This window comes from Myotis yumanensis, unplaced genomic scaffold (assembly GCF_028538775.1).
Source record: "Myotis yumanensis isolate MYYU_CA2020_CCGP unplaced genomic scaffold, mMyoYum1.0.hap1 SCAF_9, whole genome shotgun sequence".
NCBI lineage: Eukaryota > Metazoa > Chordata > Mammalia > Chiroptera > Vespertilionidae > Myotis > Myotis yumanensis.
In genome coordinates, this window is record NW_027223760.1 from 63098709 (window position 1) to 63126574 (window position 27866).

The 27866-nt window shown below is 47.6% G+C and overlaps 1 protein-coding gene and 1 non-coding gene across 3 annotated transcripts; one reads left to right on the forward strand and one right to left on the reverse strand.

Annotated features, from left to right (window-relative positions):
• Nucleotides 1-5631: 5631 nt before the first annotated feature.
• NFE2L3 (NFE2 like bZIP transcription factor 3) lies at nt 5632-27809 on the forward strand. 2 transcript variants are annotated; one of them, XM_070424454.1, is made up of 4 exons: nt 5632-6346; nt 17866-18033; nt 23970-24053; nt 24916-27809. In XM_070424454.1, exons 1-4 carry the CDS (start codon nt 5780-5782, stop codon nt 26173-26175), a joined length of 2079 nt encoding a protein of 692 aa, XP_070280555.1. In that variant the 5' UTR covers nt 5632-5779; the 3' UTR covers nt 26176-27809. The 2 variants fall into 2 exon arrangements, with proteins under 2 accessions (XP_070280555.1, XP_070280556.1); XM_070424455.1 differs by lacking the exon at nt 17866-18033.
• Nucleotides 11657-11736, reverse strand: LOC139017129 (small Cajal body-specific RNA 11). Its single transcript, XR_011472795.1, has one exon. It is a non-coding gene; the product is annotated as a small Cajal body-specific RNA 11 (non-coding RNA).
• Nucleotides 27810-27866: the final 57 nt, after the last annotated feature.

The following is a 27866-nucleotide window of genomic DNA, read 5'->3' on the forward strand; positions in this document are numbered from 1 at the left end:
AGCCCTAGCCAGGTTGGATCAGTGGGTGGAATGTGGGCCTGTGGACTGAGGGTCCCAGGTTCGATTCCAGTCAAGGGCATGTGCCTTGGTTTCGGGCACAACCCCAGTGGGGGGTGTGCAGGAGGCAGCTGATCGATGTTTCTCTCTCATCAATGTTTCTAACTCTCTATCCCTCTCCCTCCCTCTCTGTAAAAAATCAATAAAATGTATTTTTTTTTTAAAAAAAGAGAATAGAGGGTATTACTTTTTGCTTCCTTTTCTTTTTTTTAAAGGTGAATGGAGTACTTTATTTTATTTTTCTTGTGCTTCCTTTTCCAAAGCTATGCGGTGGTGCTTTTAGGACTGGTGACCTAGAATATATATGCAAAAGGCCTGTCTTCTCAAATCAACCCCAAAGAGCTGACTCCCTGATCCCAAACCCTTTTTGAACTGTGAAATGAGAAAAAAAGGAAACTTTCTTTGGGGTCAGCCACTGAAATCTGGAGGCTGTTTATTTTAGTGGTTAGCCACCCTGATTAGGTGTGGGGGGGAGATTAAACAGAGCCAGGCCCAGAACAGTTTAGGGTCCAGCACTTTGGATGTGATAGACAAAGGCAGACAATGGTAGTTGCTCTTTACTCCCAACGTGTATGTGCTGCGAATTTGCAGACTTCTCATTCTCTGCTGGTCAGCCTCCCTCCAGTGTCCCCTAGACCTCTCTACCTCACTTCCTAAGTCACCTTCTGCCCTCTGCAATCCCATACACACACACACACACACACACACACACACACACACACACAGCAACGGCAAAATCTGGAACCTTGGCCTGAATATTCAGTTCATACTACAGAGATGAGGTGGGAGGCAGCAAAGCGACTTATCTTGTGAGTTCCCTGGCACAGGTCTGGCCTGAGGCTCCCAAACCAGTGGCATGCATTTCAACCTGTGCACATCCTGCTTCCCTACTAAGACTGCAACTTTTGTCTTGAAAGTCTTGTATCCCAATGACTGCCACCAACCGGGTGCTTACTAGTAATATGTGTCCTTGATGGAAATGAGGCAGGCACAGCTCAACAGGAATCAAAACTGTGCAAGGGTCACAAAGGGCCTAACCTGAGAGGGTTCCCTGAATACACAGGTGGTTATTCTTGGGTTACAGACCAAGAAGGAGGAGCAGCACATGGAGGGACAAAAGCAATACTCCATTACCCCTGGAACTTTGCAGAGAAGATAGGGTTTTAGCAGATTTTACACATTCAAAAGCTGTGGGAAGAGTGCATTATTGAAAAGGGCATTTTCCTCCTGCCTGAAGAGGAGGGGGAGGAGTCATGAATCAACAAGCAAAACAGCGCAGCGGAGGGGACTGCAGTGGGAAGTGGAGAGACTGTGGGTCTGGATTCTGACTCTGCCACTTACCAAGGGCATGTCCTTGGGCACAGGGTGTCCTGGGCCTGAGTCTCCGTGTCCTCATCTAGACATTATAAAAGAGTGGTGAGACCTACTTCATCGAGCTGCTGCAAGGGGTCAATGAGATTATGCCTGGAAAGGGCCCAGCACAGAGCTGGGCTCGAGCTTCTATTGTAAATGCTGCGTGTGAGCAGATAGATGGCGAGCATCATCACCATACTGTCCAAGACAACGCCAAACGTTCACAAGATCGCAGGCTAACTATTCAGTTAATTCAGCAGACTGATATGAGAGAGCAAAGTAGGCCATTCATAAATCTGTTTTGCAGAAGCCTTTGGCAAAATGTCTCAACAACTGCAGAGCCATCTAAATTCTAGTGACTGTGCCAATTCTATCTTAACATTATCTTTCTCCGGGATAATGTGCCTTTTATATTAACTTATGTCTTAGATTTTTAATAGGCTATTTTGTTCAATCCTGGAATTTCCACCACAAATTTTAATTTCCTGTGGCTAATCTTAGCAGAAACTTTCTAAAAGAAGGGTGCCAAGACTCGGATCTGTTTTCTTTCTTGCCGAGTTTGGATAGATAGTTATAAGAAACTGCCAGGGAGGAAAGCAGGTGTGCTCACCTCCCACCAGCTGACTGGTGGCTGTGTTTTAGTAGTAACTATGTTTCATGCCAAGTTACAATCTCACATTTCAAGGGGTAAACCGGATTGCAAATTATTCATTGACTATACCTGAAGTTGCATTTTCAGTGTTCTCTTCCACTTATCTGATGTCCACTTCTTACACAACAGTGTGTTAGTTATCTAGGCTGTGTAACAAATTACCCCAAAATGTAGTGGCTTGAAACAACATCTATTATCTTGGAGTCATTTCTGGGTCAGGAATCCACGTGTCGCTTAGCTACATCCTTAGGTTTGATCGGGGAGCTGGCTAGGGCTTACTGTCATCTCAAAACTCAGCCAGTGAAGGATCTGCTTCTAAGCTCCCTCAAGTGGCTGTTGGCAGGCCCCAGGTTCTCACTGGCTATTGGCCAAAGACACCAATGCTTGCCACATCAGCTGCTACAAAGGGTTGCTTGCTCACAGCATCACACCCTCTCCAAGAAGGAGGGAACCAGAGATGGAGAGAGAGAACATAAGTGTTATAGACTGAATGTTTGTGTCCCCCAAAATTCATGTGTTGAAACCTAACCCCCAAGATGATGGTCTTAGGAGATGAGATAGCAAATTAGGCCTCTGGAAAGTGATTAGGTCATGCAGAGAGAGCCCTCAAGAATGGGATGCGGGGCCCATGAAAGCCACTGAAAAAGCTCCCTGGCCCCTTCTGCCATGCGAGGACGCACGAAGTCAGCAGTGTGCAACCCAGACGAGGGCTCTCATTAGAACCCAACCGTGCTGGCACCCTAATCTTGGACTTCCAGATTCCAGAACTGTGAGCAATAGATTTCTGCTTTTCATAAGCAACCCCGTTCTATGGTATTTTTGCTGTAGTGGCCCAAACAGACTAAGACAGGAAGCAAAACAGAAGCCACTCGAGTCTCATCAGAACCTAATCTTGGAAATGACATTCCATCACTTTTGCCATATTCTATTTGTTAGAAGCAAGTCATGAGGTTCAGCCCATACCTGAGAAAAGGGGAGTTCTGGAATCATCCCAGACCCGGCCTCCCACACAGAAACCCCAGGAAGGCAGGCTTCTCAAGCTAATCCCACTGAAGGACCAGCTTGCTTTTTTTTTTTTTTTTGGTTATGTTTTCATTTCTAATCTGTTGTAGGTCACAATTTTTGTAAAATAACTAAAAATTAATTTCTAGAAAAATAAAATAAAGACAAAAAAACAACCCCATTGATCCACCTGTTGGATGTTGCAACAAGGTCAAATTGCTATAAAAATGTCTAAAAAATCTCCATTCTGCTGCTTACCTCATCTGGACCAGATACAAATGGTTGTGGACTGCCATCAGTCTTGGGCTGTCTTTGGATCAGCGCCGATTAAGGATTTAAAAAACACAGATGACTTTTCAAGGCTTTAACATGATTCTCGCTATTCACTTGGCTATTCCTGGATGGAGGGATTCTAGGGGAGAAAAAAACAAAAAAACAAAAAACACAAAAAACTAATCTCACTCCACTCTCTGTAGTCCTAAAAATGGGATCTTTTGTTACAATTAGAGTCTAGGGTGTGAGGAATGAGTCTCCAATTTAATATTTTACCCCAAAGTCCTCTGTGTGCCTCCTTTTCCTTTTCGCCGCCTGGAAGCTAGAATTAAGCCACACTTAACTGAGCGGTCCGACGGATACTACGATCACCAATTCACATTTTACAAGTCGGCCCCCTCACCAGCTAATGTCAGAGATGAAGTTTGAATGCCCTTCCCAGTCTGTTCCGATCCCTCCAAACACCTCAGGCCGTGCTCACCCTCGCCGAAGCGTGCCGCATCTTTCCCTACCCTCCAGGTTTGTTTCCAGGTGTTTCAAACATCTAATCTTAATGAAACCATAAACTTACCGAGCAAAAGTACTCATTTCATACCCTCCCCAGCCTCCAGCACAGCATCAGGCAGTTTAGCGGAGCCCCAGTAGAAACCTGAATTCAGCTGACATTTACCAGGCCCAGAACCCGAATCCCCTGTCCAGGGAACAAAAGGATGTGAGCAGGGCTTCTGTCCCAAATCCCCCACATCTGGCCAGCATCTCTCTTCCTTTCTCTTCCAGCCTCTTCACCACCCCCATCTCATCCACCAACACTTAAAGCAGAAGCGGACTCTGCTCCCCTGGCTCTTCTGGGGCAAACTTCAATCTCCTGTGCAGTTACCACACTATCCCCCAGAGAGAGGAGAAAGCCAGGTGGAGGGAGGGGCCTTTAAAAACCAGTCATGCTCAACTCCCTACACAGCTGCCAGCCCTCAGTTGGGCATCCCTTCCTTCCTCCCCAAGGAAGGGAATGAGGTGAATAACACCTGCATTTGCAAGCCCAGTGCAGGCAACTCTGCAGGCACAAAGGTGGGCCAAACGGGTTTTTTTGCCCTCGAGAATTTCCAATAGCTGAAATCCGCAACTAGAATACAAAGTGGAAGGTGCCTAGTGTTGCAACGTTGGCCTATGGAGAAAGCACCGTGGGAGAGCAGATGGGGGAAGTGATTAATTTCAAATGGTGCAAACTCAGAGGCTGTATCTTTGGGTTAAGCCTTGGAGAATGGGTAACACCAATCATGGGTGACACTCGGGGAGAGAACTTCCTACCTACCAAGTGCTGTGGTTGGTGGTTGGCGTGCATCTCATTTGGGGCTCACAAAAGGCCTGTTGGGAAGGTGCTATTATTAGTCCCATTTTACAGTGAGTAAACTGAGGCACACAAAGAGTGAGCAATTTGTTCAAGGTATAGGCTAGTAAGTGGTGAAGAGAGTATGTGAGCTCATACAGGGTAACTAGGGCTGGTGCTCTGAACCCTCACTTAAGGAGTAAAGGAGACCACGAGGGAAGGCCTAGCATTGAGAGGAGTCTGTGAGGCTGAAGCAGGCGGGGAAGGGAGCTGCTCTTTAAACGCAGTGGCAGCTGTGGAATCTATATGTCAAACTCTGGACTTTATATATAATATTTCCTCTGGCCTCACAACCTCTCTCTTTGACAGGTACCATTCTCCCCATTTTACAGATGAGACAACTGAGGCACAGGGAAGTTAAGTAACTTACTCAAAGCCACACGCCTGGCAAGCATCCGAATCCAGGGATCAGCCTCCTGAACCCACTGCGGGAGCCCAGTGTTCTCGGGTGGGTGGCAGCCCTTTGCATGCTGCCTGTGCCTCGACTTGTCCCCCAGTCTACACATCCTGCCCCTTCCCACCGGACTTCTCCCTGACTCCCGACCCCTCACTCCCACCCCCGCACTCAGCCTCGACCGCCCAGCCTACCCGCACAAGGTTGGGAGCCCCTGAGCGCCCACAACTCCTGCTCCCAGAAAGCTTTGCGCTCCCCGGGAATAAAGAGCCTTTGAGCTGGGGAGCCCCGCCCCGCCCTCCGCAGGCCCCGCCCACAGGCCCGGGCCCCGGGCGGCAGCGGGCGTGTCCCCGGCGGCTGCGCCCGCGGCCGGAGGCGGGGCCTGGCCGAGGTGCGGCGCTGCGGGGCGGCGGGGCCGGCGGGGCCGGCGCGCAGGTGGCTCCTCCTCCGTCTCGCCTGAGCTCTGCCCGGTGCGGACCCGCGAGGGATCGCCTTTGTGCGGGCTCCGGGGATCCGCGACGGCCGCTCGCGTCCGGCTCCATTGTTTCGCTTCTGTGCCTCTTCCGGGCAAGCGTTGGCTGCGCGCGGGGCCCGCACGTGTCACCGGGCGGCTGGAGCCGGGGACCCGCGGGCGCCGGCTGGGGCGTCCCGGCTGCGCCGGGAGATGAAGTACCTGAAGCCGTGGTGGTCCGACGGCGGCGGCCTCCTGCACCTCACCGTCCTGTTGAGCTTGGCGGGGCTCCACCTGGACCTGGACCTGGATCTCTACCTGCTGCTCCCGCCGCTACGGGATGAGCTGCCGCTTTGGGGCGGCCAGACCAGTCCCGCCGACGCGCTCAGCCCCTTCCCGGCCTCAGGAGGGTGGGGGCGCGCGGACTACCTGCACCCCAAAGGACGGGGTCCGGACCCCGCGGCGGAGCCCGAGGGCCAGCTGCTCCGGGAGGTGCGCACACTGGGGGTCCCTTTCATCCCCCGCACCCACGTGGATGCGTGGCTGGTGCACAGCGTGGTGGCCGGGGACACCGACGGGGCGCACGGGCTGCTCGGCGCCGCCGCAGCCTCGTCGGCCGGAGGAGTCGGCGCCAGCGCAGACGGCGGCGGCCAGGCTGCGCTGGGGGGCGGCGGGGACCCCCGAGGAGCTCCAAGTAGCCCCCTGGCCGCTGGGGAGGAGGAGAAGGCACCCGCGGAACCCACGGCTCAGGTGCCGGACGCCAGCGGACGCGCGAGCCAGGTAACCGGAGAGCGAGGACGCGGGCGCGGCGCGGGGTGCGCTGGCCGGGAGCCCGCGAGGGTGTGAGGGACCTGGGGAGGGGACACGCCGCTGGCCTTCCCCGCTCCGCCCCTGGGTGGTTGCAGGGTCGCGGACGACTCGGCACCTCTCCTTTTCGTGGCTCTGAATGAGGCTACTCGTGCCGTCGCGGTGGCTTTCGGGCTTTTGAGAAAGAAGGGGGTGAAGTCACCCGTTTCCGCTCTAGGGGACACCTTACGCTCGGTAGCTGTCTCGGGGGGCTGGGGCTGGGCGGGATGCTGGTAGAATTCTTGCCTTCTGTCCTCCCTGAGTACCTGTGTACCCCGAGTTGTCTTTTGTCCTGGAACCCGTGCCGGACTCAGAGGATCGGAAGGCGGACTTGGCCCCCGGGAGGACGCAGGTTTCTCTTTAGGAACCACGCTCCCGGCCTAACGCCATGGCCCCGCCCGGGTTTTTAACCCCGTTGAGTGCATTTTTGCTGCTTCCCTGGCTGAAGGAGCGGTGGACAGGGTCCAGGCGGAGGCCGGCCGGCAGACCGCCGCGCGTGCCCCCCAGCCCCCCGCGCGAACGGTGCGCCTCGCTCTTAGAACGCGTGTACTCGCCGATTAGCATAAACAGGAACCCGACCATCACCTAGTGACTAACGCGTTCCCTTTGGTATGTATATAGGGTCAAACGCTTTGGCTTAACTTTCTTTTGAAACAGAGATCTGTTCATGGAAGTATCTGCGTAGCCCCCCACTCACTGCCCCTTCCAGCCTTGGGACAGCTTAGTGCCGGTTTCCATAAAGCGCCTCATCCACAGTGCCTTCCGAGGGACCTCCTCGTTCTTTCGTGGCCCAAACCTTGGTGTTCACAATTGGTATCGATCAACAAGTGCTCCGTGGACGATGTTTTTGTGGAGTGCAATCTTATGCAAAATGGGGGCCGGGGCTGGACTGGTTTGTTTGCTGCTCTTGGAACTGCCTGGTGTGTAGGCAGTTGTCAGACGAGCTCCTCCACCCTCCTGGAGGGGTCATTGTGCCGGAGTGCTGGGTGATTCACTGTTCCCCAGATCTGAGTCCTTCCTCTTCCCGGGGCTGGAGCGGATGGGAGTTGGTGGGAGTCTTGGTGGGCTGCTGTCTGTTCCCAACAGTGGAAGGTTCTTCCCACCCACTCATCCAATCTGGAACCTACTCTACCCTCCACCTCCTAACCTGAGGTGCGTGACATAACAACCCACAGGGTGAAACCCAGTGCTGGATGCGGTACCAGGTGGCACCCTGCCCCCTCGCGGCTGAGTGCCAACTGGCTGGCAGAGGACACAGGGACCTGGAGGGAGGCGAGACAGTTCTCTCTGCAGGACTCCCTCCCCTTCCTTGCCAGCATCACCTGGTTGATGCCTGTTTCGACAGGCCAGCCTGGGGGAGTGTGTGTGTGTGGGGGGGGGGGGGGGGGCGGAGTTCCAGGGGCCTGGGCCCAGCCAGACCTTGGAGTCCTTGAGCCCAGCGTTCCTAGGGAAGAGGGTGAAGTTCACAGGAAGCCATTCTGGTGGGGCCTCCCCCGTGGCAGGTGTGGACCTGCTGAGCTGGCAGGTGTGAGGATGACCTGGTTGTATCAACTTCAGCGATGGTCAGCTGTGGAGCATCTTAGTGTTCACAGGCAGTTCACCTTTATCGGCCATGCCTTCTTTACATCAACCTTGTGAGGTACACGGGCCAGGCAGCATTGAGAGTCCCCAATGCCAGACTCTCAGGTTAGCATTATAATTAATCAAGCACTATTTGTCCTCGGCAGACCGAGGGTTGTATTCAGTTTGTACTTAAGAAAAATGGAGGCCCAGTGAGATTAGGGGACTTGGTTAAAGCCACACAGTTTTAGTACGAGAAGTGGGACTAGAACCTGAACTTCCTGACTCTGCACTCAGGTTCTCTGGACGAGCGTGCAGCTGAGTGGGTGCTGCCCCTCACTCCTGTCCCCAGGCCCACTGCTCTTCAATGCTGATTGACTTTAAAGAGCAGGTTACACCATCCATAATGCCCGGGCTATCATTTGGAGCCATGACCCTGGGAGAAATTGGGCTGGGAAAATGACAACGGTTTTGCACTACGCAAACCTGGGTCTAGGGCAGTGGTCGGCAAACCTCGGCTCTCGAGCCACATGTGGCTCTTTGGCCCCTTGAGTGTGGCTCTTCCACAAAATACCACGTGCGGACGCGCACATACAGTGCAATTGAAACTTCGTGGCCCATGCGCAGAAGTCGGTTTTCGGAAAGGAGATAGATGAGACAAGTATACGAGACGGATGTGGATGGGAGAGTTGGAAGGGGTCGACCTCAGTGAACATACCTCAATCAGATTGAGGACATTTTTAGCAAAGGCCAGCTTAGGAGTACCCTAATTAAGTTAATAACAATGTACCTACCTATATAGTTTAAATTTAAAAAATTTGGCTCTCAGAAGAAATTTCAATCGTCGTACTGCTGATATTTGGCTCTGTTGATTAATGAGTTTGCCGACCACTGGGCTAGGGCATCCATTTACTAAGGTGCCCTCATACAGGTCACTCCAAGCCTCAGAGTCCCATCAGTGGGAGCGCAATGCTTACCTCGGGGGTGTTGTGCCAATTAAACGGGAAAAGCATGTGTGATATGCCAGCCCAGCGCCTGGAATGGAATTGGTGTTCTCTTATTCCGCCTCCATCCTCAACCCACCCTCCTTAACCTGTCCCCACTCACTTTATTCCCTTTTATTTGTCTATCTGTCTGGCTCGGTTGTTTTGTTTGTCAAGGGGGTGGGGTGTGTTGGAGCCAGACTGCCTGGCTTTGAAACCCAGCTCTCCCACTAGAGCTCTGTGACGGTGGGCCAGTTTCTCACCCTCTCTGTGCTGCGTTCTCACCTGCACATTGGGAGTCGTAAGGGCGCCTACCACGGAGGGCTGTTCTGAGAATCGGTTCATTCCACACAACTGGCTTAGAACTGTGCCTGTCACATCTTACGGGCTTAATGACTTCTAGTGACTGTGAACTTCAAAGAGGGGGAGTGCTTTGCCCCATAGACCATCATCGGTTTGTTATGTTTTTAAATAGATCGTTCTGGCGGCTTACATTTGCGTTGTAGGAAACTCTGGTTTTATAGTACAGTTTTTCATAATTTCTGTACATGTGCAAAAAGATTCTGAAGTCGGGGATTTTCCAAGTATCAAAAGAAGCACTGCTTTGGTTTCACTTCTGAGTGGGGCTCCGCACTGTCTGAAAGCACTGCCCGGAATTCCCCAGGGCAGACATGCTTCCCTCCGTGACCACAGCCATTCACTCACGACCAGGAAGGGCATGTCCTTCGGAGAAACGCATGGGCGAAGCAAAGACACGGACAGTGTCTGCATAAGTGAATGTGAGCTTACCTGAGGACGGCTGACTGCTCACAGCCGGCTCCAGTGTTCCGGGGAGCTGGTGCCACTTGGAGACTGAGAGGGCCTGTGGTCCTCTTGATGTGGTTTCCTGCCCTGGAGTGGGCACCCCCTGCTAGGTGAGGGGTCCCGCAGGACCTCTTGGTTCACTTCGTGCAGTGGACTGTGTTTTTTCGGGTCACGGGAAGAATCTGATACCATCAATGCTTGCCTCTAAGAAGAAGGGGAAGAGGAGGGTCCTTTATTGGTAAAGGAAAAATTGTTTTTCCTTTCAAAATCAAAGAGTCCCCGGTGCCTAGGCAGTTGCAGGTAGATGAGTTTCAAACCCTTGCCAGTTTTTAATGCACAACTAGGATTCAGAAATTGTCCAGTGATTACATACTTTGCGGTACTACTAAGCCGCACAGCAGGCTCTTCTCTTTGCTTCCTGAGGCGCCTCTGGTCTTGTATAGGAAAGGATGGCATAGGTCACAGTGTGAGTGTCCTCGTGCTACCACCTGTGTGGCTTAAGGAATAGGAACGTACCGTCTCGCAGTTCTGGAGATGAAGGTGTTGGCAGGGTTGGTTCCTTCCGAGGGCCATGAGGGAGAGGCGGTTCCCGGCCCTGGCCTCTGGCACTTGGCTGGCAATCTCTGGCAACCCTCGCCCCAATCTCTGCCTTCATCTTCCGATGGCATTCTCCTTGTGCGTGTCAGTATCCCAGTTTCCTTTCCATAAGGTCACCAGTGTCGTGTTGGATTAGGGTCCCACCCTGTTCATCTTTACTAATGACATCCACAAGGCTTCAGATTCCAAATACGGTCACACTGATAACTTCCAGGTGTGGTCTCGAGGGTTACAGTCCGTTTTGTTACACAGTCACCGGCTCCCTTTTCCTGCCAACAATTGGGTGTTCAGCTTGCTTAGCAAGAGGCTCTATCTGTTGAAAACTAAGCTGTTTCTGGAAGCAGGGTCATTGGCAGCAGGATGTGGTATATGCTCATGAGCACATTTGCGGGGGGCTGGGGGGGGGGGGATTATTACCTTCATGTGAAGCAACCCTGAGGAACCTTATTTCCAACTTTCTCCAGTCAGTCCTTCACCTCGTGGTTAGGTTACAGGCAGACCATCTTTGCAGTGTCCCCCGTATCATTCTTCCCTCCATTCTCCCCATTTCTCAGCTCATCTGAGATCATCAGAGTGCAAGGCCCAGGCCCTGACTCAGAGGCAGGCTGGCCTAGTGGTCGAGTGCTCCAGACTGGAGTCAGACCAGCTGCAGGGGCCGTCCATCTAGGCCCCACCCCTGACCTGCTGTACGAGTGGGAGCACACTTCTTAACCTCTCTGCACCTTGGTTCCCTGTCTGTACAATGGCTGGGAAGAGAGCCTTAGGGAGCTGTGAGGATTAAAGGGGATCATGCAAGTTCAGCGGGTTGGGACGTGGTAAGCCTTCCACAATGTTAGCTCTTGCTATTGATTCGGCTCCCGGGGCTCTGTAATGCCCCGTCCCCAATTTATTTCAGTCCGGTCTGATGCCAGGTGCAGATTTCTAAAACATGCCTTGGTTCTCTCCACTTTCATCTGGAGAGCCTCCCCTAGTCCCTCATTACCGACCAATCTGATATTCTGTCATCAAGGCTATTCTGTGGCCAGTGTGACCCAGCTCCCCAACTGACCTAGCTGAGCTCATCCCCCATGATCCTCTGCCTGTAGCCTTCTTTCCAGCTGAAACTTTCTCCCTTTCTTTTCCCAGACAGCCTTCTGCTTTCCTGCCTCTTAATGTGTTACCTTTGTTTGCCCAGACTCATGTCAACAATCACCTCATCTACAAGCATTTCCTATTCTGTCCTTCGAGCCCTATTACACTCTGTAATATTTCTTTTATGGGACTTGGCATTCTCTACTTTTTTTTTTTTTTTTCATTTTAAATTGTCCTTTTGTGCCTTTAAAAGCCAGCCCTATACTCAGGACAGCCCTCCTACACCATGAGGGAGATTGGAACAGAGCATAGGAGAGCAGAGAGCGTGCAGGCCAGGACAAGTGGCACTCTCTGTTTTGCACGGCAGTGTCTTGAGTGTGGAAACTGGGTCTTCACTTTAACCCCCAGGTGGCACCCAGGACGGGGTGAGGAACGCAGGCGGGTTCAGCCAGCGTCTGCTGAGCAATTCTCATCCATCCCTCCATGTTGGCTTGATACCATGAACTTGAATATGTCGTGGGTCCCTTCATGGCCGGAGTCCAACTAGAAAGTAGGTCAGATCCAAATCCTGATGGGCCATCTGACCACTTAATGCCAATTTGAGTGGATGGGGGCAGCAGATTTTCAGGTTGGCATTATAATGAATCAAGTGGTGAAACAGGATTGCCCAAAGTTACTCAGCAAGTTAGCGCCCTTGCCCAGAATAGAACAGGTTACTGTTCTTAAGCACTGAGTTAACCCTACTTCCCACCCACTACAGAACGACGCGCTATAAAAACAAGCTTCTCCCATACATTTGTGCCTTTCGATCTGAATAGTTTATTCTCAAAATCCAGCTAAGATTCCATGTAACTATTCAAATACACTGGTGGGCAGCTGACGCTGGGGAGGCTCAGGTACCCCCGGGGTTGTATGGGTTCAGCTGCAGGTGGTGGAGGGCAGAGTATAAGCAGTGGCATAGAGGCTTGACCTATGGTCACAGGGGTGTGACCTTTTGAGATTGGGTATGACTCTATCAATAAGGGCTCTCCAAGGAACAGAAACAGTAAAATACGAATAATATATATTATACCAATATAACTTGAAGCTATGATACACACACACACACACATACGATTGATTTCAAGGCAGTGGCTGTCACGGTTGTAGAGGCTGGCAAGTCCAAACTCTAGGGTAGTTGGAATTCAGCAGGCTTGAGGCAGGATTTCCTCTTCCTCAGGGAAACCTCCCTCAGTTTTGCTCCAGAGGCCTGTCAACTGCTTGGGTGAGGCTCACTCAGATTATCGAAGATGATCTCTTTAAAGCAGTGGTTCTCAACCTTCCTAATGCTGTGACCCTTTAATACAGTTCCTCATGTTGTGGTGACCCCCAATTTCATTGTTACAAATTGAACATAAAGCATAGTGATTCATCACAAAAACAATATGTAATTATATATGTGTTTTCCAATTGTCCTTTTGTGCCTTTTAAGAGCCAGCCCAAAGGGGTCTCGACCCACAGGTTGAGAACCGCTGCTTTAAAGTCGCCTGGTTGATTGTAGCTATCAGCCACATCTACCAAATACCTTCAACACCTCGATTGGGGGTTGATTAAGCAACTGTGTACTACAATACAGCCTCGCCGCACAGCTGGTGGTCACACCCTCCCCGCTCCGTTCTACCCAGGCAGCCTTTGTGAGAGTGACCTCTTTCTGGAAGAGCTCTGGTGGGAAGTAAACAGCACGGTGCGTTCTTATAGTTCGTGGCACGTTATAGTTCAATAGACGCTTTGCTCTTAGTGCCCCAAAGCTGGGGGTTGAATCTCCAGGAAACTCCTGTCCTGCTGGGTCATTCTGGAACTTGCTTTGGTTCCAGATAGGAACCCTTCTGCCCCCAGGGTGGAAAATCATTCGGGAAACGATTGACCAGAATGGGGATGTTCCAAGTGGAGATGGTCAGACTGAAGAGGGAACAAGATCGCCAGCTCAAATATTTGAAGAGCTGTGATGGGAAGGAGGCCCCAGGCTCTGGAGGAGGCAGAGCCCTTCTATAAATATTTCAGTATACATTCCTGAAATATAAGGACTCTTGTAAGTATAACCACAATGCCATTAGTACACCTAAGGAAATCAATAATTCTTGGTATCATTAAATATGCAATCCGTATTCAGATTCCCCAGTTATGTCATGAGCAGTTTTCCACAGGTGGTTTGTTGGACTCACGATCCAAACAGGATTCATACCTTGCGTTGTGGCCAGCTGTTCTGCATGATAACGTGAGCAGATAGCAGTTTCATTTATTTGCGTGGAGTCAGCTCTTCCCACCACTGCCGGTCTCCTGTGTGTGACACGGTGTGAAGCAGGTGGGAGCCGTGTGAGTAGTGGTGGTTCCGGCGGGAAGCAGCATTCGCCCTAGATGGCTCCCTGAAGGGACTTCATGAATGACTTCTTGCAGGAGCAGGCAGGGGTGGGGGTACCCAGAGACTACCAGCAGGCAGGGGTGGAAAGAGAGTGAGGGGAGCTCAGTGAGGTGAGGAGGGGCTGAGGTGAGGAGGAGATTGGAAAAGAAATGCCTTGGCCTCCCCTTTGCTTGCCCTCCAGTCTCCTGCTCCCTCTCCCACTGGTGAACCCCGCCCGAAGCCAGCCAGCACAGGAGCCCCCAGTTTTCAGGGGACAGCTCCTGGGGGACATCCATGGTTCTAGAGGCGCAAGCAAATAGCAAGATGGCGCCTGAGAAATGGCTCTGAAGCAGAAATGCCTGCAACCAAATCCTGATTCTGTTGCGTGCCAGCTGTGTGATTTCAAGGCAAGTTGCTGGAGCTCTCTGTGCCTCAGTTTCCTCCTGTAAGAAGAATGCTGAGCAACTTAATTGAGATCATGTATGTGGTGCCTGGCCCTGAGTGAGCGCTCCATAAATCTGAGCTATAATTATTATAAACTGCCATTAAAAACCACCCAGGCCAAACAGGACACCTCTCTCTTTCTCTGGCTCCTCGAGTCTCTGTAGACCCGATGACTCCAGCTTGCCTCCAGCCTAGAGACCAGCCTCAGAATTCTCTGGCCTTCACCCCTGTCCCTTGGATGTCATCTTTCTCAGAGGCACCACACCGCTCTTTGTCGTTGAAGGTTCCTCCGACCTAAATGCCAAAGCAGGTCTCAGTCCTCCCTCCCCCAGATGAGGAAATGAAAGGGCCAGCGAAGCCAGCGGGGACTGTGCACAAAGAGTGTTTTCAGTGTCAACCTCGCCATCACAGTATTCAGGGCCCAGTACAGACTCAGAAATCAGGTTGCCGGTTAGCAGAACTTCGGAGAGGTAGCAGGAAGAGAAAAGCCTGGCTCCTTTCTTCCCCTTCCCACTGCCTTCATCAACTCGGCAAGCCTTCCCACGGGCTCACATCAGTGGCAGAGGTGATCTAACAGCTGGGGGACATGCGTCATACCTTCGCAGCCCAGTAGGAAAGAAACGATCCAGATAGTTGTAATTTCAGATAGAAGAGGATAAGTGTCATGAGAGGAAACCCGGGGCCATGGGATTTTAGACACAGGAGAACCCAGTTCTAGCCGAGGGGCCCACACTGAGGCTGTGGATCCGTGTGGAGGGTGAGGTGGGGGTCTTCCCGGCAGAACGCCGTCGGGGGCGGCCTTTCCAGCAGGGGCCAGTTCAGAACAAGTCACTGGATTTCTCGTTGTGATTAGACCCCCAGCTCAGGTTTACGATGGCTTCCTATGGCAAGCATGGAAACTTTCTTTTTTATTTTTATTTTTATTGAGTCACAGCCTCACAAGAGTATCACCTACGTACAAATAAAAAGTAGGTTAATGATGGGTTTCATGTACCCAGTCTTTAAATTAAGAGCATGGACCATAACTCCGCAGTGTACTTGTAAAACACATACGCTCTATCCCAGCCCCATGTCACCAAGTTGAGAAAAACAGGAAAAGAGAACAGTAATTACTGGCCACCAGTGGCTGGCATCGCTTTCTCTTGACATTCTGGTTGAGTTGCCAGCAGTCAGGCATTCATGGCAACTCTTCAGAATCAAAAAGCAGTTGAAAGGAGCGGTAATGTCTGTATAGCATCTTAAAATGGAAAACGTGCTTTTTCTCAACTAATTTCTTAAAATGTGAATTAGAAAATATCTTTTCACAGACAAGGAAACTGAGGGCCAAAGTGGCCCGCAGTCACACAGCTGGTCAGAGTAGGATGAGCCTTTTTAACAGCAGTTTTGGGGCCTTCGCCCTCCTAGCCACAGGGCTTTGGTGGGGTTTGCAGACTCTGCCAATTATGTTACAGGCGTGATAGTCCTTTTTCACTTTCTAAATGGATATAATGTGGGTCCTCCACCCCTCCTGCCTTGAGGTTCTGGCCTCTCCTCTCTCCCCGCTGTTGTAAATTGGAAAGGGGATGCTGAGACTGAGTTGAGGAGGCAGAATGTTTATAAGGAAGTACCTAGGCAGCTACCGCTGTGGAGGGGAGGAACGAAAGCGGGATTGACCCGAAGCAGAAGCCAAGCTGTGACGCAGGTAATGAAACCAGGAGCTTGAGGGCTAAAGTGGCCCACATCACGATTGTCGCACACCGAGCCAGGTGGCCAGGCCTCTGTACCCTCCCTGTCCAGTTGAGGGAGGGATCTGAGTGCCCGGGAAGGGTGTGACCTTAGGTGAAGTCGCTCTCAGCAGTTGAGGCCTCGTGAAGGCACAGCTGGAAGTAGTCCCCCCCACAGGTCCCCAAGCAGCTGCCACTGCCCCTCCTTGTGCATCACACTCACCTGGGGGAAGTCCTCCTCTTGCTCACTGCTTGTAGCACATGTTTCTGCTAGCTTTGTGATAGGCTTGCAGTAACTGATAGTTGAGTGACTAAGTGAAGGACTGGCTAACAAGATATTTATTGACTACGTAACCCTGTGCAAGTGAACGTTTCTCTCCTCCCCAGGTCAGTGGAGTTCAGTCTGCCATCGGGGTTCTTGATTGATATGCAGCCTCCGCTTTCCCCTGTGGCCTCAGAGACAGAGTGACCATTTGGGACAGTCCTGGCGTATGCCTGTTGTCCAGCTTAATTGTTTCTAGCACCTTCTTACCCTCAGAAGTGGACGGGTTTGGGTGATCAGTTATGTAGCTATTTATTTGTACCACTGCAGCCTGGGAACTGGAATGGGCCCTCTCAGAACTTCAACACTAGAGCAACCCGCCCCGCCCCAGGGCTCACCTTCTGTCTCTTCTGCTTCTCTCTAAGGGCCAAAGAGATAAAGGAAATGACAGGCAACAAAGTTCAAATTCCCGCTCTGGGACTTGGCTCCTGGGCTCCTTTAGCTCCACCTGCCTCCATCTTTAAGAGAACTCAGGCCTGGCTGGGTGGCTCAGGTGGTTGGAGCATCGTCCCATACTCCAAAAGGCGGGCAGTTAGATTCCCAGTCAGGGCACATAAGCAGGTTCAACCCCTGTTGGGACGCATGTGGGAGGCAGCCAGTCGATGATTCTCTCTCACCATTGATGTTTCTCTCTCTTCTCTTCCTCTCCCTTCTTCTTTGAAATCAATAAAAATATATTTTAAAAAGGTCACTTCCACCTTATTCTGTTAGAAGCAATTCCCTAAGTCTAGCCCCCACTCAGCAGGAGGTGGACTAAGCTTTAGCTCCTTGAGAAAAGAGTGTCAAATTATTTGTGGACGTGTTGTAAAACCACCTTTACTGTTCAACGTCCATTTCTGCTTTTTAAAAACACCATTCAGAAATAAGAATAGGTAGATCTTCTACCCAAATCCTCAAATATCTTGCATCCGCTTGAAATATCTTGAAATAAAGGCTCTAATGTGTTTTTTCTTCCAAAATCACTCCTGCCCCTGGTGCTTGGAGTTCATCCTGTCTTCCAGTGGGCCTTGCTCTGCAGCTGCCCTTTCTCCGAAGTCATCCCCTTACGAACGTACTCTGGTGTCTCTCATCTTCAAAATAAAACTCTACTCTGACCCATTTCTCCAGTTCATAGCCAAAATCCTTGAATCAACTGTACACTGTTTCACTTGTCACCTCCCATTTACTCCTCCACACAGTATCATTTGGCTTCCTCCCTACACTGATTTTTCAAAGGCCACCAACAGCCTTCCTATTGCCAAATCCAATGGATACTTTTGTCCGTCTTTGTGCAACCCCCAAGCAGCATTCGTGGCACTCAACCACTCCATTCTTTTGAAACACTTGGACCGCTGGACATGGCTGTCCCCGGGCTCTCCCCCACCCCACCTCACTTCCTGTCCCCTCATGCTCGTTGCCTGCGTCTCCGAATGGATGCAGCAGGACTATTCAGCCCTTCCTGCCTTGTGCTCTCCTGGAGTCCCATTGGCTCCTGTGTGCGTGGGTTGATGTATTCCCCATTTATACCTCCAGTTCAAACCTTTGCTATAAATTCAACTTACTTGATGGAATATGGATTTCTACTTAGAACATTTTTTGGGCTATTTTTATAGGAGAATGAGGTATTAAGAGCTACGGGTCACAGTTCCCAGCAGGAGGAAAATGAGCAAGGTGTGTCAGCCCAGAAGGACAAATCCCTACAGCAGCAGGGTGAAGATGAAACTAAAACAGCAGATACACCTGAGTGGGAGGCAGAAAAGACCACTGACACTAGGAATGAGGTAAGCACGTCAGAATACCCGAGCCTGGCCATTCTGGCCGAAAGGTACATTTTCTAAGGCTTTGTCAGTATGTGTTGAGAATGAATTTTGTATACGTATGACCTACTCTAAGCAAATCTGATATATGGAAAACACTCAGCTTTTGTTTTTTATTGTCGGAGTGGTTATTTGGTTTACAAAGGAATCAGCCCATAGAATTAGTTAAGATAGTGTGTGTGCTCAGGTGTACCCCCAACCCCTCCAGGAACTTGCTAGCAGGTTTTTAGTTGCATTTGCCATGGCAAGGGATAAAGAGATGGCTGATGTCCTGTATCCAGGAATCCTCACCAAGCCCCCTGCAGGCAAAGCACCCTCCCTACCAGCTGGGGCTTGGGCTCAAATCCTCACCCAGTGTCCTGCTGGGCCATGCTCCAAGGGCATCCATCCAGGAGCCCATATTGTACCTCTCTGCCTAGAGTTAAGGCCAGGTCCAGTGGGGACAGCCTCCTTCACTCGTGTCTAACCACACTCTTGGCCATGGAAGAGGGTGAACACCAGGAGCCAGGCTGATGGGATGGATTCTTCCTGCAAACTGTGCTGCCCCTTCTTCCACGTGGGCCATACTCTGGTTTCTTCTCAGCCCTCCTGGGGTCCTAGCCCACAAGCCTGGCAAACAAGTGCTCCAAAGATGGGCATGGAGGCTCCAGACTTTAAACCACTTGGCACTCACCTAAAAGGTGTCCCAATGGCTTTCTCAGCTATGACTGCCCCAGGTGGAGTTTGGGGCTGTGCTTTGACCTGCCTTGGAGGATGGGAGGTGCCAGGCCTTGGCCCTTTTCAGAGAGTCCATCGCTATCTCCTTGACCGTGTGACATTACATCAAACATTACATGATTGATGGAGTGAAATCAGAAAACAGCTTTGCTCTTTGCCCACCCACTGTGCCCACCCCTCCAGCCTGTCCTATCCTATTCTAGGAGAGTGAATTCTTCCCTATACCTGGAGTGAAATTGGGGCAGGCCCCATGACTTACAGATAATAAAAATCTCTCTGATCATCCCACTGCAGCAATTGGTCAATAATATAATCCAGTGTAATTCTAAAAACTCTGAACAGAAATTCGGCTTCTCCGCTCCTGACTCATCCGCTGCAGCCTGAGCCTGTCCGAGGAGGAAAGTGTGTGTGTGGGTGTGTACACCTGCGTGTGGCCTATTTTTCCGTTTCCCCAGTCCTCCCTCCCTTGCTCACTAAGCTGCCTTCTCTGGGGTGTGGTGGGATAATAAGGGTTCAGGAAAGGGGTTTGACTGGCACTATTTGATACTGGTTTCTCTTGACCACAGGGTGTGTTTAAACTGTTTTTTTGTTGGGTGGGCACTTTCATTTCATAGGTTCTTTGGAGACCCCCACAACTGGGAGTCCTTCTCTTGCCCATCTCTTGACAAGGACAAACGCATCTCCACCTCCAGGTGACCCTCTCCAGCAGCTGGTCTTGGAAACATGCCCCTCAGCCCCTTTGTCAGTCCAATCCCTCCCCTAAGCGCAGCCCTTGCTCAGCCTCTTGCCCTTTGTGTTTCTCAGGCAAACTCTGGACACTCATCTACTGTTTCCCAAACCGCAGGGAATACACTCGCCACATTTCTAAGTGGTCTCCTAGGGTCCCTTTTTGTCCCTCTTAAGGAGAGAGGGGTGAGGAGCTCACTCCAGGGAACCCTCCCAATTAAGTGAGGACCCCATTCAGGCTTGCATTTCACTTTGAAGTGCAGAGGTAATTGCTCCTGCCTGTGCTTTCACCCACGTCTTCTCCCAGGCCTGTATTTCCTCATAATTTATGTACCCTTGGTGTGGCACTCCCCTACCCTACCCCCCCCACACACACAGCAGTTATTGTCACATCAACGCCAACGAGCTTTTATATTAACAAAATGCTGAAAGGCGTTTTTTCAAAAGGAGACATTTCAGCCTACTTCCCACTTTACTCCTGAGTGTCCCAAAGCCTTTTTTTTGAGGGAGATGTTTTTATCGCAGTCTTATCAGTTCATTGTTTTATAGATTTGTACTGTTGCTTCATTTTTCTCCTGGGTGTGCCTTTGTCTTTGCTCCCTCACTGAGCTTCCCAGAAGAGCGGGAACTGTTTTTTACTTCTGTGAATTACCTGAAGTGACTCACTGCTAGATACAGAGTGGCATTCTTCACATGCTAATGAAGGGATCCAAGTAGGGAGCTTCCTTAGAGAATACAATTTAAATTAGGGAAAATATCAATTCGGACAGAACTTTCCAGAAACACATTAATTACTCAAAGCAAGGCATTTGTGCCTCAGTCCTTAAGTTCAGGTTTGGCTCCTCACTGTGCACCTCCATGTGCCTGGTGGGTATGTCTTGTTTAGTTAGCATCAGTTTACAAAATTCTTTTACTGAGATGTTACTTAGTAGGTACTCTGACAGTTTGTTGAAATAGTATTTATTTCCCTTCAGGTGACAATCCTGGGTGATAACAAATGACATGACTTGCTACTTAACCGTGACCTCTTTCTAACCCCACTGTAGGCCGACTTAGACTGTAAATACACTAAATGTAGGTTAACTGATCTGAAGAGATTTTCTTCTCACTAAAGACAATTTGAAGTTTACAGTAATGTTTCATATTTTAAAAGATATGTCATAAAGTTAAGTGTGTCCACCATATTCTTTAAATATTCCTAGTGATCTCTGTTCAAAATGCAATGTATTTTTGACCCAAAACAGAAGTGTATGTTTGTATTTTATGTTAAGATTTCTAAGAGTCGGTCTTAAGAAAGAAGACTGACCACTCCCCGGCAATCTAAATCAAATTTAATGTAATATGTCTTTTGGATTAATTGTAAGAATAGCTGAGTGTCCATTTTTGTGCAAGATCTGTACTCACCTGAACAGAAAAAACTCAGCAATTAGATTTAGAAATGGATTTACCAAGTTTTATGAAAACAAATGTTTCTAACAGAATGATGTCCACAGTTGAGGCTCTCAGAAACAAGACACATGTCCATGAGATTCTGAAGTGAATGAGGGGATTGTGTTTTTTTTAAAACAGGTGAGGGCAGGTTTAAGGGAAACACTGAGGTAATAGGGAGTCCCGCTCCCAGGGACTTGCAACAACATGAAGCCATTACTACCATTACCACCATCAGGACAAAAGGGGACCTGGGAGGCATAGAGCTCAGTGAGAGCTGGAATTGATCAGCAGAAGCTATTGTCTCTAAGGTACTCTGTTGCTCCTCCCATCTCTTGCCTCTGTCTCCTGTGGACCCAACCAGAGGGCTGGATCAGTAGGGGTTAACCCAGCCGTGGGCAAACTACGGCCCACGGGCTGGATCCAGCCTGTTTGAAATGAATAAAACTAAAAAAAAAAAAAAAAAGACCATACCGTTTTATGTAATGATGTTTACTTTGAATTTATATTAGTTCACACAAACACTCCATCCATACTTTTGTTCCGGCCCTCCGGTCCAGTTTAAGAACCCATTGTGGCCCTCAAATCAAAAAGTTTGCCCACCCCTGGGTTAACCCCTTGGCCCACTGTGTCCAGGGGCATTGAAGAAGAGGGAACAGGAAAAAGATTTAATGAAACACCTTTTGACTAGCCTGAAGGGGTCAGTCAGTCCATAATTTATTTTAAGCAGAATGATCCTCATACCCTTACTTCTATATTCTAAATATTAAGGCTTTCTTTACTGCAAATAATGTTACTTACCCACCACTAAGGATTGTTTTTGCAGGAATCCAGATGTATGCTGATGTTATCTATTCTCAGACACTTGTGACCATCAGCAAATTTTGGTAAACATTTGGCCAGGACTAAGCAAGTTTGGGGTCCTCAACAGAAGTAATAGAATACTTCTAAAATTTCTCGAAATTAGGAATCATTTCAAATAACAATTCAATTGGTGAAGTAGTCCGCTACCCAATAAGAATGTATAATTGCCAGTTAAAGAAGAGCAAGAAATATTACCCACCAATTTAGCTTAAACATTCCTACAGTATCCATAGAAAGCCTTGCATTTATTCCTTGTATTACAATGAAATAGCTTGAAAACATGGCTTCATAGAACCAAGATGTTTGGTGGGAAAAGAAACCAAGTATTTGTACACACATACACCGCAGACCAACTGGTATGAATCTTCAAAACTGAAAACCCTAAAGTAAAAAGTTAGGGGTAGAAGTGATGCACAGCACAAGTCAGGAATGTGACTTACTAACCTGTAATGATAATTGCCATGGCACACCAAAAGCGGTAATCCTGGATAAAATATAACGGGCAACATTTTTAGTGCACAGTGGAACTCAAAAGCAAGAAAGCAAAAGTCCACAGATACAAGAAACAAAGAAGGGACTCAAACCTACAATTTAAAATAATTGGGCACCAAACTGAGGAACCTCAAGGAGGAATTGGATCCAGATGTCATGAGTGGGGTTAAATGAATGGAAAATATCTCAAGCCTGTGCCTGGGGCACCTGGGTTCCCTGCTTATGAGCTCTTTGGTTCAGGAAATAGGGACTAGGACAGTGGTCGGCAAACTGCGGCCCCTTGAGTGTGGCTCTTCCACAAAATACCACGTGCGGGCGCGCACATACAGTGCGATTGAAACTTCGTGGCCACACTCAAGGGGCCAGAGCCGCATGTGGCTCACGAGCCGCAGTTTGCCGACCACTGGACTAGGAGACAGAGCAAGGAAACTGTCTACCCCTTAGAAAACAGAACCCCAAATGGGCTCCAAAACCAGCTATAGAGTCTGATCCACACCATTACCATCAGGAACCCTGAGCAAAGAAAGCAAAGTTGAAAAAATGATGCAAAGACTAGTCCTTGCAGAGAAAAACAAAACTGCTTGATAAGTTGGTAGCCCTTGAAATGTGCGATTCCTACAGAAATAGCTCTCAACAAAGCTGAGCTCTCTGGTAGTCCCAGGAGAGATTAGAAAGCATGAAAGAGAAGCAGTTTTGAAGATTCCAACAAAATATTTCCAAAATTAAAATGATCCTGACTCAGATTAATGGAATATAGTCCCAAGCAGACTAAATACAAAATTCCAAACATATCAAAGTGAAATGGTAGGACAAGAAAGAATTAAGAAAAAAAATAAAGTTAGCTGAGGAAAAAAAAATTGGCTATAAAATGACAGACTGCAAGCAAATCAATAGTAATAAATGCCATGGGACAAAAGTACTGAGGGAAAACCTTAAACCTGATCATCTCACCAAATAGACTATTATTTAATTTTTTTAAAAAATATATTTTATTGATTTTTCACAGACAGGAAGGGAGAGGGATAGAGAGCCAGAAACATCGATGAGAGAGAAACATCGATCAGCCGCCTCCTACATACCCCCCACCGGGGACGTGCCTGCAACCAAGGCACACGCCCTTTGACCGGAATCGAACCCGGGACCCCCAAGTCCGCAGGCCGACGCTCTATCCACTGAGCCAAACCGGTCAGGGCAAGACTATTATTTAAAGATGAAGGCAAAATAACTCCAGGTTATAAAAACTAGCATTTACTACTTGAGGCTCTAAAAAGCTATCGAAGGAGCTATTTCAGCAAGGAAGGAACTTTGAAGGCAGGAGATGACACAATGGTGAGTTGCTCATTTTGGTACATCTAAATACATACTTGACTGTAAAGTCACAAAATTCTGTAGCAGATTTGGAGAGTCAGCTGTGGAGGGGCAAAGTAAGTTGGAACAATTCTAGCCAAAAATTATATGAAGATGGTTAGGGCAGGAATAGGGGAGGAGTTATGAGTTGAAGGTTCTTATTTAAGGGTATGAGAATATTGATACCTAAAGGAGGGGTATAAAAACCCCAAGATCAGGCTAAAAATACAGAGATAAGATCTAGTTGTCCTTTCCAGATAAAACCTAGAGCCCCAGGCAACCTCTTCAGTCTTTTAATGACTAGTGCATCTTTTGTGTTTTTCTAGAGATATCTAAATGGGACTGACACATCTCTCTCTCTGGAAGACTTACTTCAGTTGCTTTCATCACAGCCTGAAAATTCAGTGGAGGTAACTGGAAGATTGGCTTTTATCCTTGCAGGAATATCTCTGCACTGACCTCTCAATAAATAGAACCTTTATACCTGGATGATATAGTTTAAAGTAATGCATTATTACTATTTGAGCACACAGACTTAGGATTACTTTTTATTTTTTTAATATATTTTATTGATTTTTTACAGAGAATTGAACCTGGGGACCCTTGAGTCCGCAGACTGACGCTCTATCCACTGAACCAAACCAGCCAGGGCAGGATTACTTTTTATATAAACACTTCAACTTTGGAGAATTAGCCAAATATGTAAATACTATTCCTCCAAGTAATCGCAAAGGTCTAATCAAATTAGCATAATTCATATTGAATCAAATTTATATAATTCACATAAAATCAAAATGGCAGTAAACATTTGACAAACTAAGCCATGGCTTTATTTTCCTGGTAGCATTTGTGTCATCACACTTTATAGGTCTGATCTTTTTTAAAAGACACACACACACACCCAACACTACTTCACTATTGCTATTATCCATGATCCTCCAGTCCAGTGTGGATTTAGATTGCCAACAGCTAAGATGAGAGTGGCATCTTATACAGTAGTAAAATATACAGTAAGAGTATATTAGAATAACTAACCTAATTATAAATTGCCATATTAGAACCAACCTTTCCCCAAATATAGCATGTCTTGACTTGGATTCACACAATGTATTGAGTTGCCCATATTATTTAACTGGGTGAAGTTGTTATAGCCAACAGCATATCTCTATTTACAGAGGAGCAGACAAAACTGAGGAAAGAAAATGGTGTATTGGGTACTAGAACTATTGAAATTGAACTATGTGTATTAAAGTGCTCTTTTCCCTTTTTCAGGGCATCTCCCTGGGAGATATTCCTCTTCTCCCAGGAAGTATCAATGATGGCATGAATTCTTCAGCATACTACAATGTGGATTTTAGCCAGGCTATAAGTCATGATGTCAATCTCCATGAGGCCATGTTGCTATATCCAGACAATACATTTAGAAGAGACCCAGTAGGAAGGACTTCACAGCCACAGGAACCATTTCTGCAGTTAAATTCTCACACCACCAATCCTGCACAGACCCTTCCTGGAACTAATTTGACAGGATTTCTTCCACCTGTTGACCATCAGATAAGGAATCTAACAAGCCACGACCTTCTATATGACCTTGATATAAATATATTTGATGAGATAAATTCAATGTCTTTGGCGACGGAAGGTTTTGATCCCATGGAGGTTTCTCACCTTTTTGGAGAACCCAATTCTGATTCTGGGCTTTCCTTAAATTCAAGCCATAATAGCACCTCTGTCACCAATCCTAATTCCTGTGTGTGTGACAGTGCTATAGGTTCTAGTAGTGACCTTGAATCTCTTTCCCACCATGCTTTAGAAGGGGCTGTAGGCGGCTACTACCCAGAGCCCAGAAAGATTCGTCACATTGATCTTAGTAGTGATTCTACTTTCCACGGGGACCTTGCATTTCAACATATATTCCATAATCACACTTACCACTTACAGTCAAGTGTACCAGAATCCACTTCTGAGTCTTTTTCATGGCCTGGGAAGTCACAGAAAATAAAAAGTAGGTACCTGAATGACACAGACAGAAACTTAAGCCGTGATGAACGCCGTGCTAAAGCTCTGCACATCCCTTTTTCTGTAGATGAAATTGTCCACATGCCTGTTGATTCTTTCAATAGTATGCTAAGCAGGTACTACCTGACAGATTTACAAGTGTCACTCATCCGTGATATTAGACGAAGAGGGAAAAATAAAGTTGCCGCTCAGAACTGTCGAAAGCGCAAACTGGACATAATTTTGAATCTAGAAGATGATGTATGTAACTTGCAAGCGAAGAAGGAAACCCTCAAGAGCGAGCGAGCCCAGTGTAACAAAGCCATTAATATCATGAAACAAAAACTGCACGACCTTTATCATGATATTCTTAGCAGGTTAAGGGATGATGAAGGTCGGCCCGTCAATCCAAACCAATATGCTCTTCAATGCAGCCATGACGGAAGTGTTTTGATTGTACCCAAGGAACTGGTGACCTCAGGCTACAAAAAGGAAACTCAAAAGGGAAAGAGAAAAAGTGAGAGAAGAAATTGAAAATACTGATTCCATTAATATGTATAAAGTAGTAATAATGCTATATGGATCACAAACCACTGAAACTGCTTCAAGGTTTGCTCAAGCGTCTTTTAAGCACTGTTACTTGAATCACTTAAGGCTACATTTTGAAGCTTATATGGACAAGTTTAGGACTTCAAGAGCAGACGTGGGAAATCTGGGGAAAGCCTCTTCTCCCCGTGAAGTCCTCCTATGTTATATGCACAATTCATAAATATGTACAGAGTAAGGTGACAAAAACTTGATAGGACTATCTACTCACTTTGGTAGCCATTTTCTAGTAAGATGGTCACTTTAAACGTAACACTGGGTGTAATTATTTTAAAATGTATTTTAGTTTTTAACTTGAAGTGCAAAGTAGCCTTAACATTCTCATTTAGTTAGCACTGAAGTATAGTGAACTTTTCAAAAGCTATTTTATTAATACTTAAATTATAACTTTTTATCTGTGGAAATGAATTTTATACTTGAATTTATTTAAAAAGTTAACTTTTCCCTTATATACAGAAATTCTAAGCAAATTTACCTTGGCTATTATTTCCTCCAAAATAACCAACCATTCAGGAATACAGGTAAATATCTAGCAAAATAGGGCAGCATATTAAGACTCAATCCAAGTTGAACTCAACATAGTCTGTTAAACTAGTAAGGGAAATCCCACTTGGACTTAACAATACTATGTGAAATAAAGACTATAAATGGCCAAATTATAAACCATGGTGTCAAAAAAAATGCAGGCCTTAATGGCTGAGAACAAAGACCTCTACAGTCACAGGTTTTAGAGATAGAGCACGGCTACCAGTGTATAGCTCGTCACTGCCAGGCAAGTAAGGCAGCCTGTAGGCATGACCTCACATCCGTAACATTGATGTCTCACCACAAAACTCAGATTCATGTGAAAACATTAGAGGCCATACATGAACACAAACCAAACAACAGGGGAAGAGTCGATGAGCATAGACTACAACCAAAGAACTGGAAATACTGAAACCACATGAAACAGGACAGTAAAATAAACAAGTGGATGGACTTGAATGTAAAAGCCACTAATCCGAGAAATAATGGAATTGAAATGCAAGTTAACATGAACACTTAATGTTTGATTTCAAAATAAGGTTGTCAGATATGAGATTTGCCTAACAATGTAAAAATCAAAAGTCAAAGTTATCTTGGTTTACAAAAATGCAGTTTTATAAGAGTGGATTTTTTATAATAAACTTTTCTCCACTTTTAATTGGGCCTAACCATTTCTTTCAAACCCTAGATTTTGCCACAATAATGCTCCTAGATACATCACTCTTCAGTTTTGTACAATCACATTAAATGTTGATAGGCTGGCTCTGCAAAGGAGTACTCTCTAGATGTCTGTTATTTAAACCACAGCTTTAGGGCACTTTATGACAAATGATTTCAAGTCTACAAATGTAAGATTCTACAGTACTGATTTACATGAAGACTTCAAAACTGTTAATCCTATTACTCAAATATTGTCTGTCAGACTCCCCAAATCCCTGAACTACCAAGACCACAATAAAATATAGGTGGACATCAAATTGGCAAAAAAAAAAAAAAAAAAAAAAAAGGCATGTAGTGGAGCAAGCTTTTTAACAAAACTATCACTCTGGAAGTTACTTTGGTCCATTATAACCTAAGGTCAACAAGTCAAACCT

Excerpts from the sequence above, each read along its gene's own strand:
- NFE2L3 (XM_070424454.1), top strand. The coding sequence starts at position 5,780 with ATGAAGTACCTGAAGCCGTGGTGGTCCGACGGCGGCGGCCTCCTGCAC. Across the intron at positions 6,347-17,865 it reads CCAGCGGACGCGCGAGCCAG|GAGAATGAGGTATTAAGAGC; the intron begins GTAACCGGAGAG and ends CTATTTTTATAG. Across the intron at positions 18,034-23,969 it reads CCACTGACACTAGGAATGAG|AGATATCTAAATGGGACTGA; the intron begins GTAAGCACGTCA and ends GTGTTTTTCTAG.